At 42.2% G+C, this 15,463-nt stretch overlaps 1 protein-coding gene across 2 annotated transcripts in view; it reads left to right on the top strand.

Annotated features, from left to right (window-relative positions):
• The first annotated feature begins 2,543 nt into the window (after window positions 1-2,543).
• slc39a11 (solute carrier family 39, member 11) overlaps window positions 2,544-15,463 on the top strand; it is a 156,011-nt gene continuing 143,091 nt past the window's right edge. For both annotated transcript variants that reach the window (XM_029706240.1, XM_029706235.1), the window contains exons 1-3: window positions 2,544-2,626; window positions 3,207-3,324; window positions 3,994-4,032. In XM_029706240.1, coding sequence (XP_029562100.1) covers window positions 3,217-3,324; window positions 3,994-4,032 — 147 coding nt within the window. In that variant the 5' untranslated portion in view covers window positions 2,544-2,626; window positions 3,207-3,216. The remainder of the gene's footprint in view (window positions 2,627-3,206; window positions 3,325-3,993; window positions 4,033-15,463) is intronic.

Below are 15,463 nucleotides of genomic sequence, written 5' to 3'. Positions count from 1 at the left end.
GTGGTGCTGGTTTTCCTCTCATAAAACTACTCTAGAGGCATTTGGTTTCAAGGAGCTAAATGTTCGGAGTTTCTCAGAGGCCTTGGATTTCACATATCATTTTTCTAGCTGTCTTTAGAAAAGTAAGTGCAAAGCTGTTGGTTTGTGATCAACTAAATCTCCTGAACATTTACAGTAGGAAATGTATGTACCGTTTGTAAATAAATAACCAAAAAGTACTGTATGTCAGAGTGTTGAGCTGTGTTGAGCTGTGAAGTTGTATAAGGGACGTATGATCACTTTAGGGGTCAGTCAGGCGAAAACTAAAGAACTATGAGTATTTACTGGCCAAAGATTTAATGAGGTCATTTCCACTGTGTCTGTGTGGAAAAAACATTCCAGTGTGCCACTACGTTTACTCTACTCCCATCTTTATCAAAACACAGCATGGACCACTCAAGCAGGGCTGTGAAGCACTTTCGACAACACACACACACACACACACACACACAATACTTAATGCTTTAAGCTGGATGACTAGAGCTGAGCTTACCTCCATCCTCTTTGCTGTGTATTGTCAGAAGATTTCCACAGAATGGAATCTAGGGCGTTGCGATGCGACCCACACAGCCTGACAATTCAGGGTTACTTGTTAAATGGAACCAACTGAATACAAACCAAATAAAGTTGGTTAAAAGTCCAATGCAGCCATTTTTATCGCAATATCAAATCATTTCTGCATAACAATTAACTACCTTTCAGTGATAGTTTTCAATTAAAATGGTCAAAAATAAACAAAAATAGCTTCTTAGCAAAGAGCAATTTCTCAAACAATAATTTTGCTAGGACTGTCTGGGAGTGTTCTGAGTGGCGAGGGGAAAACAGAAAACTAGCTGTTATTGGCAGAGAGGTTCAGAAGTCTTTCTTATTGGTCTGGTGATGTCACCAGGCAGGTCAAAATTCCATCCCACCAAAACAGGTTGAAATTTCAGCAACTATTTTTAAACAGCTCTAAACAGGCATTATCATAATTCTGCTGATTTCACAGTATAATTCCAACCTCATAGTGGGGAAATGCATATAAAACATAGGCAAATCACGTTTTTGACTGCACTGGGCCTTTAACTGGACAATAGCACTATTGATTAAAAATAAGGAAAACTCACTGGCTGTCTTGAGTTTTCAAGGGCTTAAAAACCCTGAACCATGCATTATTCCCACTCCTTGTGCATTTGAGAGCTGGTCTGCACAAGGAGACCACTTCTCTTTAAAAAAAAAGCCATTTTAACATACTTTATAGACAAACCAGGAAGAATACATTACAATGCATTACATTCTTCCAGTGTATTTGTACTTGAGGCATAACATTTTTAGTGCTCGTCTAACATCCAAGTTCCCCGTCTCGATTGTCAACGCATACGGAGAGCCGGCTGGTAGACTAGATTAGTGCTTGTCTAGCGAGGACTGGACACAACTGTGATTTTGATGGCATTCCAGGTTGTCTTTTTGCAGTCGAACTACAAATATCAGAAGATTGTTATAATAAGATAAACGCATACGGAGAGCCGGCTGGTAGACTAGATTAGTACTTGTCTAGCGAGGACTGGACACAACTGTGATTTTGATGGCATTCCAGGTTGTCTTTTTGCAGTCAAACTACAAATATCAGAAGATTGTTATAATAAGATAAGAAGATTGTTATAATAAGATAATTTATGTGTCACATAAGAGGGTGGTAGCTCTGACAGCTTTGGCTATGTCATGCATGGTAGGGATCATAATGTACCTACAGTTCAAATTAGACTAAGCTAAGCAGAGCCAGAACAAGGGATTAGCAAGAGAACATTTAAAGCCTTAGAGTAGACCAATAGGCACAGACGTCAATTCAATTTATATTCCATGTTGTTCAAAGTTAGTTCATTGAAAATGAAAACCAGTGTGTGCCCAGTGGGGAGAGTACATTCATTGAGAGGAACATTCGGAATTTATCTGCTTAAAGCCCTACTGCCAACACAGGGACAGTTTACATATTGAAGCTGATATAGGAAAATAATCACAATGGTTACTTACAAATCCTCAAGCACAATTACAGACTATTAATAACAGACCATTGCAAATAACAGACCCTAGCAAATTGTCAGTGGGCTATTGAAATTCAAAAATAGCTTACAGCTTACATTCACAGAGGCACTTCATGGGGTGTAACTATGTCACCTTACCTGAACTGTCCCATGCAGTGGTACTTCAACCTATTTTCTGCTACATTGCTAAACTGCTTTACCTCATTGGCTGGGCAGGACATGAGAGATTGTAAATAAAAATGACCTCCTGACAAAAGCTATATAGTGGGATATGCAAAATCAATAAAAAATAATATAAATAATACTATGCAGGAAATTATCAGTTTGAAAAAACCTAACATGACATTCATAAAACACAATTTGTAATATTGATGTTAAAAGTTAGTAGCATAGGCTGGCTATGACTTTGTGAAGGAAGGCTTATTGTCCTATCAAATTACAATACACGCCTCCAAATGCTGGAATAGCCAATGGCATCTTGCGAGGGGCAGTGCTCAACCTGTCACAGATACGTGTACAGGGAAGTAGGAAGTAAATACATTCGACTTGCGGTGCCAGAAGTGACAGTAAGTATTTTAAGTGATTTAATGAATTAAAACCATAAAACAAGATGAGAATATATTAATCTGTCACCGGATAACGCATGTGTCTTGATAATGCCGTAAAGCACGTGTTTCGTTGCAACATAACCAGCGCAGCGAACAAAAGCAAAGTTATCTGACAGTGTCGTCTGATACTGCTAGGCCAACTCTTTGGATGATACTAGCAACGTACATTGATTTAAGATAGAGAGCCGAAAGAGACAGCTATTTTGGACACAAATAAAGATGGAACAATGCAATAGCAAATGTTTCTCTTCTTGCTTGCAAGTTTATTTAGCTAGCTAGACAGCTAAGCAGGACGCTTGTGGGGTTGGGCAGTAATTTGCAAACATGCCACCCTGTCACGTTTCTGAACCAACAGGATTTAGCACACACGCCTTTGTTCTACAAAATGATCTGTTATTTGGAGCACTCATATTACAGGGATTTCCTGACAATGTACCTTACATTCGTCAAGTTAGCTAGCTACTGTGACTGTGTCGTTAAAACAACCTAAAGTATCCTGTGCGGCTCCACTCCACTGTGTGCATCTCTCTGTCCCCAGGATTGGCACCATGCTTCCAGGCTACAGTCCTGTGACCCAGGCCCTGCTGGGAACTCTGTTCACCTGGGGCCTGACTGCTGCTGGGGCTGCCCTGGTCTTCATCTTCTCCAGCCGACAGGTAAGGAACTGGTACAACGTTTCTCTGTGTGTTGCTGCTGTATGATGTTTTACTGTATTGTGACACTGGTATATGCACACAAATATAGTTTATGTCCCTGGTGTGAACTCCAATATGTCCCTTAGTTTCACTAAATCAATGGCAGTATATTTGAATGGCTTCAGCAGTTCTAGTTCCATAGAAATGGAAAGTTTAATATCTTTGAAGACATGCCTTACTTTCTTTTTTGTCCTTGTGAAGGGCATTTCCATGGTAACGGAATTAGATTTACAGATTATGCACAATGGCTACTTTGAACAATTTACACAGTCAAACAATTATTAAACATTTACTGGAAAGACTGCAGATACAAAGTTTGGTAAGAGAATTACAGTAAAATATCCCTCAGTTTTATTCTGTTACCAAACTTTATTTATGCACAGTTCTTCCTGTAAATGTGTATTAGCAACATTTTTTTGTTAAAATTCTTAAAAGTAGTCATTGTGCAGAGTCATGGTTTGTTAAACTTTGAAATCACATGTTTTTTGTTTGGTTTACATTTTAAAGTGAAAAATCAGAGTCTCAGCGTAATTCCGTAACCATGGAATTGCTCTGAACTAAACATCACATTGGATTGTTGATGCCCTTGGTTTGACTTCACTCCTCCTTTCTCTCTGCCCCCCTTTTCAGAAGCGAATATTGGATGGAAGTCTGGGCTTTGCTGCTGGGGTAAGAAAATATGCTTTTGAACACACACACACACACGCACACACACACACACACACACACACACACACACACACACACACACACACACACACCTACCTGTCCTTCCTTTTTTCAAAACCCAGGGTTCCTCTGCTATCTGTCAACACGTGAATACGAGCAGATGTCAGATGTGACAGCCTTTTGAGTTGTTGTGGTGGACTCAGTTCTCTGTTTTTCAAACATTTCTTGAGGATCCTCAAAGCCAAAGGAAGGGTGAGACTTTTCCAAAGGTATTGCCTACTGCTTTACAGTGAGGGAAAAAAGTATTTGATCCCCTGCTGATTTTGTACGTTTGCCCACAGACAAAGAATTAGCATTTTAATGAGGGAAATAAGTATTTGACCCCCTCTAAATCAGAAAGATTTCTGGCTCCCAGGTGTCTTTTATACAGGTAACGAGCTGAGATTAGGAGCACACTCTTAAAGGGAGTGCTCCTAATCTCAGCTTGTTACCTGTATAAAAGACACCTGTCCACAGAAGCAATCAATCAATCAGGTTCCAAACTCTCCACCATGGCCAAGACCAAAGAGCTCTCCAAGGATGTCAGGGACAAGATTGTAGACCTACACAAGGATGGAATGGGCTACAAGACCATCCCCAAGCAGCTTGGTGAGAAGGTGACAACAGTCGGTGCGATTATTCGCAAATGGAAGAAACACAAAAAAAACGGTCAATCTCCCTCGGCCTGGGGCTCCATGCAAGATCTCACCTCGTGGAGTTGCAATGATCATGAGAACGGTGAGGAATCAGCCCAGAACTACACGGGAGGATCTTGTCAATGATCTCAAGGCAGCTGGGACCATAGTCACCAAGAAAACAATTGGTAACACACTACGCCGTGAAGGACTGAAATCCTGCAGCGCCCGCAAGGTCCCCCTGCTCAAGAATACATATACATGCCCGTCTGAAGTTTGCCAATGAACATCTGAATGATTCAGAGGACAACTGGTGAAAGTGTTGTGGTCAGATGAGACCAAAATGGAGCTCCTTGGCATCAACTCAACTCGCCGTGTTTGGAGGAGGAGGAATGCTGCCTATGACCCCAAGAACACCATCCCCACCGTCAAACATGGAGGTGGAAACATTATGCTTTGGGGGTGTTTTTCTGCTAAGGGGACAGGACAACTTCACCGCATCAAAGGGACGATTGACGGGGCCATGTACCGTCAAATCTTGGCTGAGAACCTCCTTCCCTCAGCCAGGGCATTGAAAATGGGTCGTAGATGGGTATTCCAGCATGACAGTGACCCAAAACACAAGGGCAAGGCAACAAAGGAGTGGCTCAAGAAGAAGCACATTAAGGTCCTGGAGTGGCCTAGCCAGTCTCCAGACCTTAATCCCATAGAAAATCTGTGGAGGGAGCTGAAGGTTCGAGTTGCCAAACGTCAACCTCGAAACCTTAATGACTTGGAGAAGATCTCTAAAAAGGAGTGGGACAAAATCCCTCCTGAGATGTGTGCAAACCTGGTGGCCAACTACAAGAAACGTCTGACCTCTGTGATTGCCAACAAGGGTTTTGCCACCAAGTACTAAGTCATGTTTTGCAGAGGGGTCAAATACTTATTTCCCTCATTTTAAAATGCAAAACATTTTATAACATTTTTGACATGCGTTTTTCTGGATTTTTTTGTTGTTATTCTGTCTCTCACTGTTCAAATAAACCTACCATTAACATTATAGACTGATCATTTCTTTGTCAGTGGGCAAACGTACAAAATCAGCAGGGGATCAAATACTTTTTTCCCTCACTGTATAAGAAGTCGTCTATCTTTCTGTGATAGTTTGGCAGACGCATCGCCTCCCTTACAGTTAGGGATCTGATTCGCAATTTTTTGTTGTTGTATTTGTCTCATCGCTGCAACTCCCCAACGGGCTCGCAAGGCGATGGTCGAGTCATGCGTCGTCCGAAACATGACCCGTCAAACCACGCTTCTTAATACCCGCCCGCTTAACACGGAAGCCAGCCTCACCAATGTGTTGGAGGAAACACTGTTCAACTGACGACTGAGGTCAGCCTGAAGGCGCCCGGCCCGCCACAAGGAGTCGCTAGAGTGCGATGAGCAAAGTAAAGCCCCCCCCGCCAAACCCTCCCGTAACCCGGACGATACTGGGCCAATTGTGCGCCGCACTATGGGACTCCCGATCATTGCCGGTTGTTATACGCCTTAGACCACTGCGCCTCTCGGGAGGCCCTCTCTGATTCGGGATCTTAATTATGCGTCTAATTTATACTCCCCTATATCTCGTAGAATGTAAGAAGAAGAATATTTATGTAAGGTATTGTTGCCACCACTACAAACACTGAAAGAAGTCTACGTTTAGTAGGTGCCCATGGGGAAACTGGAAATTAAGTTAACATTTTGTAGTAAAAGTATCTCTATCCCCAAATAATTTTATTTTCTAAGTAACATTAATATACTGATTTGATTAAAATGAAATCAAGAGAGCCAAGTGACCGCTATGGTTTCAGAGAGATTTAGTTATTTTTGAACTAGCCAGAAGTTCACAGCAGCAATCCATTTTTTCTTGGCCTAATCATAAAGTATGAGTTTATTAAATAATTCATACAAATGGGTAGAATTTATTTTTATGTTCTGGATTTTCAAATTCTGAGTGAAATTAATTTCGCAGTTGATGCTTTTACATCATTTTGATGCCTGCATAAAGCCTAAAATATTTTCACTGTGAGGAGTTCAGACAGAAAACACTACAGTTTAACCATTTTTTACATGACAATACATTAAGTCTTGACGTTAGGCTCTGCAGCTTCAGGGTAGCTCACTGCCATATCAAAGCTAAATCATTACCACAACAAACTTCAGGGAGTGAGCACATCATAGCTACATATTGTTTTATTTAACCTTTATTTACCTAGGCAAGTCAGTTAAGAACAAATTCTTATTTACAATGACGGCATAGGAACAATGTGTCAACTGCATTGTTCAGGGGCAGAACGACAGATGTTTTACTTTGTCAGCTCGGGGATTCGATCTAGCAACCTTTAGGTTACTGGCCCAACGCTCTAACCACTAGGCTACCTGCCGCCCCAATATCAGCTGATGATTTCAAACACTCAGGTTTCTGGTCTGAACTGGCTTCGCTTTATTTCTGGGCCCAACTATGGTCGAGATCTGAGCTGTTTTTGAGAGAGGAAGTAAGGAGCAGTTGATTGATCATTATGAACATGAATTAAACTATTAGCCTACACAGAGTGTAGAAAAATACCTGAAAATAAGCTGCAAACATTGAGTATGTTTGTGTACCTGCTACTTTTCCTTGTGCTGGTTAACTTTAGGACTTTTCTCTTTAGGACTATTTTTGTGTCTGGACTGGAAGGGAATTTAGTAATAACATTGCAAGGCAAAATGATAATACAATCCTCCAGTTCTGCCCTATGCAGAGGCAAGGCCGAGAGCTGCTTCTACCTGCCTCTCTCATTCGTCACTCCTCCTCATGGTGACCTTCTCTCAGGCAGTGGGGCTCTGTTCATTAAAGTCTGTTGTAGGCATTTGCTCCTCCACTGCCTCACTCGCTTTGTATTCTGATGTTCACAGGTAGCTCACGCAGTCCCTGAAATGCGCTGGGAATAGTTCTTTGCTGAGGGGTTCAGTACCATTCCTCTCTCTGCTTTCTCCATCTTTACTGCTGCTCTTCCCAGCTTTTACATTTGGCTGTAAAGTCTTGCATCTTGGACCGTGGCATAGACATTTATCTAGTCTTGGCAAACAAAGTCATATGCTTTGTTTTACTCTGGAGTGGGTCCCGATGGGAGGAGAGCTTGTTGAAGGAAGTGCGGTTCTATTGTTACTAGTCCCACTGGTCTCTTCAGTCATAACAAATAAACCGCAGACTAGACACAACCCAAAGGGCTGTATTCAGACAAGCATCTGTGGAAAGTTTACAGTAGAACACCACTGTGTTTAACTGTGTCTGTCGCCTTTGGAGTGGTTGCATTTCCTCATTATTTTAGAGGTTCAGGTAGCAAGGCGGTAGCAAGGCAAGGCTGGATTTGCTCTTTGCATGTTTAGGTGTGTGTGTGTGTGTGTGTGTGTGTGTGAAGGAGAGAGAGATCCTTATCCTACCCATGCTCATTGAAGAGATGCTGGTGTGTGCAGTCAGTCGGTGGTGAGTGTGGAGTCGTGACTGCCTAAGGGTGGAGAGGAATTTTAAAGAGACTATTGATCTGAGACAAAGACCTGAGCTCTACAGTACAATGGAGAGCTCTCCCTCAGGGAGATAAGGGAATCTGGATGGGGGGGAAAGGTGAGCTCTCCCTCAGGGAGATGAGGGAATCTGGATGGGGGGGAAAGGTGAGCTCTCCCTCAGGGAGATGAGGGAATCTGGATGGAGGAAAAGGTGAGCTCTCCCTCAGGGAGATGAGGGAATCTGGATGGGGGAAAAGGTAAGCTCTCCCTCAGGAAGATGAGGGAATCTGGATGGGGGAAAGGTGAGCTCTCCCTCAGGGAGATGAGGGAATCTGGATGGGGGGGAAAGGTGAGCTCTCCCTCAGGGTGATGAGGGAATCTGGATGGAGGAAAAGGTGAGCTCTCCCTCAGGGAGATGAGGGAATCTGGATGGGGGAAAGGTGAGCTCTCCCTCAGGGAGATGAGGTAATCTGGATGGGGGAAAAGGTAAGCTCTCCCTCAGGAAGATGAGGGAATCTGGATGGGGGAAAGGTGAGCTCTCCCTCAGGGAGATGAGGGAATCTGGATGGGGGGGAAAGGTGAGCTCTCCCTCAGGGAGATGAGGGAATCTGGATGGAGGAAAAGGTGAGCTCTCCCTCAGGGAGATGAGGGAATCTGGATGGGGGAAAGGTGAGCTCTCCCTCAGGGAGATGAGGTAATCTGGATGGGGGAAAAGGTAAGCTCTCCCTCAGGAAGATGAGGGAATCTGGATGGGGGAAAGGTGAGCTCTCCCTCAGGAAGACGAGGGAATCTGGATGGGGGAAAAGGTGAGCTCTCCCTCAGGAAGATGAGGGAATCTGGATGGGGGAAAGGTGAGCTCTCCCTCAGGAAGACGAGGGAATCAGGATGGGGGAAAAGGTGAGCTCTCCCTCAGGGAGACGAGGGAATCTGGATGGGGGGGAAAGGTGATCCCTCCCTCAGGGAGACGAGGGAATCTGGATGGGGGGGAAACGTGAGCTCTCCCTCAGGGAGATGAGGGAATCTGGATGGGGGGGAAACGTGAGCTCTCCCTCAGGGAGATGAGGGAATCTTAATGGGGGGGAAAGGTGAGCTCTCTCTCAGGGAGATGAGGGAATCTGGATGGGGGGGAAAGGTGAGCTCTCCCTAATGGAGATGAGGGAATCAGGATTGATGAAAACAGACCTCAAAGATAATAGAAAGGATTGTCAGAAGTAGGTGAGTCACAAATAGATACTAGGCAATACCAGAGATGTTACCGGTACTGTTACAATGTCTCTCGCTATGAATAGAGAAAACGGACGAGGGAGACTGCACATAAGAAACATGAGATTGAAGTTTAGGGGAGCTGAAATCAGTACCTTTATTCTTTTATTGACATTGTTCTTTTTTTGTCCACTTCCTGTGCCAGCTATGTATGTGCATCAACATTCAATTTTCATCTTTCTGACGTCCACCTAATTTGGCACGGAGTCAGTTAGCATTTTCTAAATGTCATGTACACTGGGGGAAAAAATGATTTGATCCCCTGCTGATTTTGTACGTTTGCCCACTGATAAAGAAAGGATCAGTCTATAATTTTAATGGTAGGTTTATTTGAACAGTGCGAAACAGAATAACAATACAAATATCCAGAAAAACGCATGTCAAAAATGTTATAAATTGATTTGCATTTTAATGAGGGAAATAAGTATTTGACCCCCTCTCAATCAGAAAGATTTCTGGCTCCCAGGTGTCTTTTATACAGGTAACGAGCTGAGATTAGGAGCACACTCTTAAAGGGAGTGCTCCTAATCTCAGCTTGTTACCTGTAAAAAAGACACCTGTCCACAGAAGCAATCAATCAATCAGATTCCAAACTCTCCGCCATGGCCAAGACCAAAGAGCTCTCCAAGGATGTCAGGGACAAGATTGTAGACCTACACAAGGCTGGAATGGGCTACAAGACCATCGCCAAGCAGCTTGGTGAGAAGGTGACAACATTTGGTGCGATTATTCGCAAATGGAAGAAACACAAAAGAACTGTCAATATCCCTCGGCCTGGGGCTCCATGCAAGATCTCACCTCGTGGAGTTGCAATGATCATGAGAACGGTGAGGAATCAGCCCAGAACTACACGGGAGGATCTTGTCAATGATCTCAAGGCAGCTGGGACCATAGTCACCAAGAAAACAATTGGTAACACACTACGCCGTGAAGGACTGAAATCCTGCAGCGCCCGCAAGGTCCCCCTGCTCAAGAATACATATACATGCCCGTCTGAAGTTTGCCAATGAACATCTGAATGATTCAGAGGACAACTGGTGAAAGTGTTGTGGTCAGATGAGACCAAAATGGAGCTCCTTGGCATCAACTCAACTCGCCGTGTTTGGAGGAGGAGGAATGCTGCCTATGACCCCAAGAACACCATCCCCACCGTCAAACATGGAGGTGGAAACATTATGCGTTGGGGGTGTTTTTCTGCTAAGGGGCCAGGACAACTTCACCGCATCAAAGGGACGATGGACGGGGCCATGTACCGTCAAATCTTGGGTGAGAACCTCCTTCCCTCAGCCAGGGCATTGAAAATGGGTCGTGGATGGGTATTCCAGCATGACAATGACCCAAAACACACGGCCAAGGCAACAAAGGAGTGGCTCAAGAAGAAGCACATTAAGGTCCTGGAGTGGCCTAGCCAGTCTCCAAACCTTAATCCCATAGAAAATCTGTTGAGGGAGCTGAAGGTTCGAGTTGCCAAACGTCAGCCTCGAAACCTTAATGACTTGGAGAAAATCTGCAAAGAGGAGGGGGACAAAATCCCTCCTGAGATGTGTGCAAACCTGGTGGCCAACTACAAGAAACATCTGACCTCTGTGATTGCCAACAAGGGTTTTGCCACCAAGTACTAAGTCATGTTTTGCAGAGGGGTGAAATACTTATTTCCCTCATTAAAATGCAAATCATTTTATAAGATTTTTGACATGCGTTTTTTTTCTGGATTTTTTTGTTATTCTGTCTCTCACTGTTCAAATAAACCTACCATTAAAATTATAGACTGATCATTTCTTTGTATGTGGGCAAACATACGAAATCAGCAGGGGATCAAATACTTTTTCCCCCCACTGTTATGTGTCAACAAACACTACATATGGAGAGGGAGAGATTAGTTCCAGGTAAGGAGTTGGCCAAGTTCCTTATTTATTCAGGTGTCATGCATGGCATTCCCTTCGCTTTGCTCAGGAGAAATGTGGCTTCTGAGGCATCTGCATTAGACCCAGGAGGGAGCTGTCTATAGAAACACAAGTTCCTGTCTAGAAGAAACATCTAGAATAACAGAATGAGATGGGAAATAGATGTTTGCATTCTCTTAATTTGATCACTCTTTTGTTGCAGGAAATTCAAACTTGTAGTGGCTCCGAAGTTTAAAAAGGCTTCTAAAGTTTTATAATTTCCACTATAACATTTCAGACTGGATTTTCCCTAATCGAAAATGGCGTCAACTCATACAAAAATGTCCATTAATTGTAATCCACATAATAACTCACATGTCCTGTTGCTGCAGGATTATTTTCCTGCTGTGAGAAAATGGTCAAATTAAGAGAGGACATCTGTAGGAAAGAGTGAATGACACTAAAGAAAGAACTGAGGTTGAAATTGAATCATTGATACCTGACGTGATACAGTAGGCCATATTGTAACGGTCCACTGGGTGCAAAATGAAATTTGAAATTTCACAGGGACTTCACATGATTGGATTGTTGTTTGACGGACATTCTTACAATGCATTTGCATTTTACTTGAGTGGATGCATACATAGCCTAGTGTGGGAGAAAGAATGCAGTCAAGGAACATACATAGTATTGAGGAATGTGGTTATTCCAGCACATGCGAAGGAGAATTACATTCTGATAAGAGCAGGATATGTTAATCTTCTTCAACGCCTTGAAATTAATCAAAATTTATAGAAAAACATTTATAGGGAATAAAAGAGATATATATATATATATATATATATATATATATATATATATATATATATATATATAATTTTTTTTTTTTTTAGTGCTAAAGATGAATCATGTCTCGTTCCTTATTGGTTCCAACTTCCATGAGTTCTAGGTCTCTGTGCTTAGTTTGCATAACCTGCCACACTTGTCAAACATCAGAGTGTTGGAATGTTGTGCTGGAAACGTACATTTGTCTAGAGTTGCTGTAGGCGAAAATTAACAGAACATAGAAAGCTAATCCATCGAGCTAGCAACGCTTCAATGTGTCTTGTGTTTATTTCTACATTCCATAGTTCGTAATAACAAGTCATCGGTGTTGCGTTGGTATTTATCAACTTAATTCTGAGAACTTGAGCCTAGACGGACTTTCTGAAATTGGCTGCTTATTGTCCTTGGACCTTTCTGTCCAGTAGGCTCCGAAAAGACTGTTACTCATTGTGTTTGAAACTGCGATGTTCTCAGCTTTGTGTTACTTGTATAGATAAACAAACATTATGTTTTACAGGAAAGTAGGGATAAACTGTTCAAAGCTCAACTTCTGGTGTCTATGGGAAGATCCTTCACTACAGTGACTGCACACGACCCTGGTTTGATTTAGGTCTACTGTGAATATGCCTTTGCCATTATAGTGTATTAACAAGCCAACAAAGGTAGAACATGGTCAATTAATTGCAGGGTTACACTTAGGTGAAAACTTGGTAATTCCATCAGACATGGTAAAAACAAGTGTCAGGGTAACTAAAATGAGTTAATATGAATTAATACATACTGTGCTAACTGAACGCAAAACCAAAAGAAACAAATATTTTCTAACATTGTTATACATATAATAATAGCTAGGATTATTAAACCTACATAACAAATGTTTAGCATGATCATCAAAATATAGTGTGCTGTAAGTGCAGCACTTATTCATTCAGATGGAATAAGAAGCTTATGATTGTGTTATGTGTACGCTCAATCATTTAATATACTTCTAATGGCCTTAACATGTAACACGTAGCCTACTGATGCAGGTGCAGTCTGTGTACAAAACATTGGAGTCTGGTCCAGTCATTCAATGCGATGGCCTTTTCCACGTTTGCGCCGTTATCGTTATGCACACTTGCTGCTCGTCATTCAGGCCCCAGGGGGCTAAAGCTTCTCTCAACACCAGAGCAACGTTTTCTCCCGTGTGATCTCTGGGGAAGTAGCCTGTGATGTTTGCAAGCACCGACCTTTCAGTTGAAACTCCTCATCAATAAAGTGTACTGTCAAACTACTGTACTGTAGGGCTCGCCTGTTCTACCAAAGGTCTGTTGTAGTCGCGTAATAATCAACACGCTCTGTTAAAACTTTTCCCTTCATTTTGTTATACAGTGTTGGGATGGTGACTTTGGAGAAATATGTGCGAGATGGAATCTTGTATATCCTGTCCCGCGTGTTTATCATCTCGTTGAAGCCGTCTTTGCTGACTGTAAATAGGAATCATGTCTTTGGCTGTGTGATATCAATCCCAGAGGCTATCACCTATGTGACTGCGAGATATTTTTTTGAAGACGCAATGGCATGCCTGTTTAAGATAGGTGGCTGAGTGGCTTTGGTGCAGATAGGCAGACATCTGTGACTGTTCACAAAGTTATAACTTTTTCAGGAAGACTACTGTAACTTTTCTTAATTACCCATTGGCTTCGTAGGTTCAAATTTAAAAAAAAAAAATCTCAACATTTTTGTGAAAGTTTGTTGATCAATGTCGATTGCTTCAATAATGCTCAATGTCGGCGTATGTTGAAGAACGTATGTAATTTTCATGATCATTATTGTACACCAGGTCCTTGCGACTTGAACAGTCCTTTCAGTTTTCTCCTACAAAAAAATGCATGTAAATGGATTCTTTGACCTATTCAGAGACAATGTGATATAGGTCATTGGTTCTTCTGCCTCACGCCTCAGTAAACAACAATCCATAAACGCTATCAAGATTGCATAGCCTGTTTGAACTCTGGATAATGCACATTTGTTGTTCCTTTTTTAGTTGATGTGGAACAGAGTGGAAAGCCTCGGTATCCATAAAATAAGGGATGCTTTTGAAAAAAATAGATTTCTCCACATGCAGAAGCCAGATCAATCCTGACTGCTAGGCCTAATTGTGCAATATCCTGAGATGTGATGCGCTCTGACATAAAATACAGATTTTCAAATTAACCCATGATGAAGGGAGACTGCTCAGCAGGTAAGCTTCTCTATTCTGAATGTCCTTTTCAATTGATGTTGAACGAGGTAGATGGTAAAGATGTATAGATAGGTGGACATTGGCTATAAGGAAGAGCACACCTGCAGGTATGGTCATCAAATAAAAAAAACAACGAATTTGGTTAGTCACATGCGCCGAATACAACAGGTGTAGAACTTACTGTGAAATGCTTACTTAACCAACAATGCAGAGTTATAAAAACGTAGTTTAAAAAAAATGTGCTCAATAAACTAAAGGAAAAATAGTAAAGCAACAATAATGAGGATATCTCTCTCTTTCTCTCTATCACAGGAGATTAGTGGGACCTTAATTGGGGAGAAAAACACCTACCCATTCAGGGGTTTTCTTTATATTTCCTACATTGTAGAATAATAGTGAAGACATCAAAACTATGAAATAACACACATGGAATATGTAGTAACCAAAAAAGTGTTTATCAAATCTAAAATATATTTTGATTTGGTATTCTTCAAAGTAGACACCTTTTGCTTTGATGACAGCTTTGCACACTCTTGACATTTTCTCAACCAGCTTCATGAGGTAGTCACCTGGAATGCATTTCCAGGTGACTGGGGCTGTTTTTCATGGTTCGGGGGCTGTGGGCTGTTTTTCATGGTTTGGGCTAGGCCCCTTAGTTCCTGTGAAGGGAAATCTTAATGCTACAGCATACAATGACATTCTAGGAGATTCTGTGCTTCCAACCTTGTGGCAACAGTTTGGGAAAGCCCTTTCCTGTTTCACCATGACAATGCCCCCGTACACAAGCGAGGTCCATACAGACATTTTTTGTCGATCAGTGTGGAAGAATTTGACTGGCATGCTCAGAGCCCTGCCCTCAACCCCATCGAACACCTTTGGGATGAATTGAATTGGAACGCCAATTGCGAGCCAGGCTTAATCGCCCAACATCATTGCCCGACCTCACTAATGCTCTTGTGACTGAATGGAAGTCCCTGCAGCAACCATATGTATATAGGAACCATGAATTCTGCTCTGTGTCAGACAATTCTACAGGACAATGTCAGGCCATC

Source organism: Salmo trutta, chromosome 2 (assembly GCF_901001165.1).
Source record: "Salmo trutta chromosome 2, fSalTru1.1, whole genome shotgun sequence".
NCBI lineage: Eukaryota > Metazoa > Chordata > Actinopteri > Salmoniformes > Salmonidae > Salmo > Salmo trutta.
Note: the sequence above shows the minus strand (reverse complement) of the source record. Positions and strands in the feature narration are given on the sequence as shown.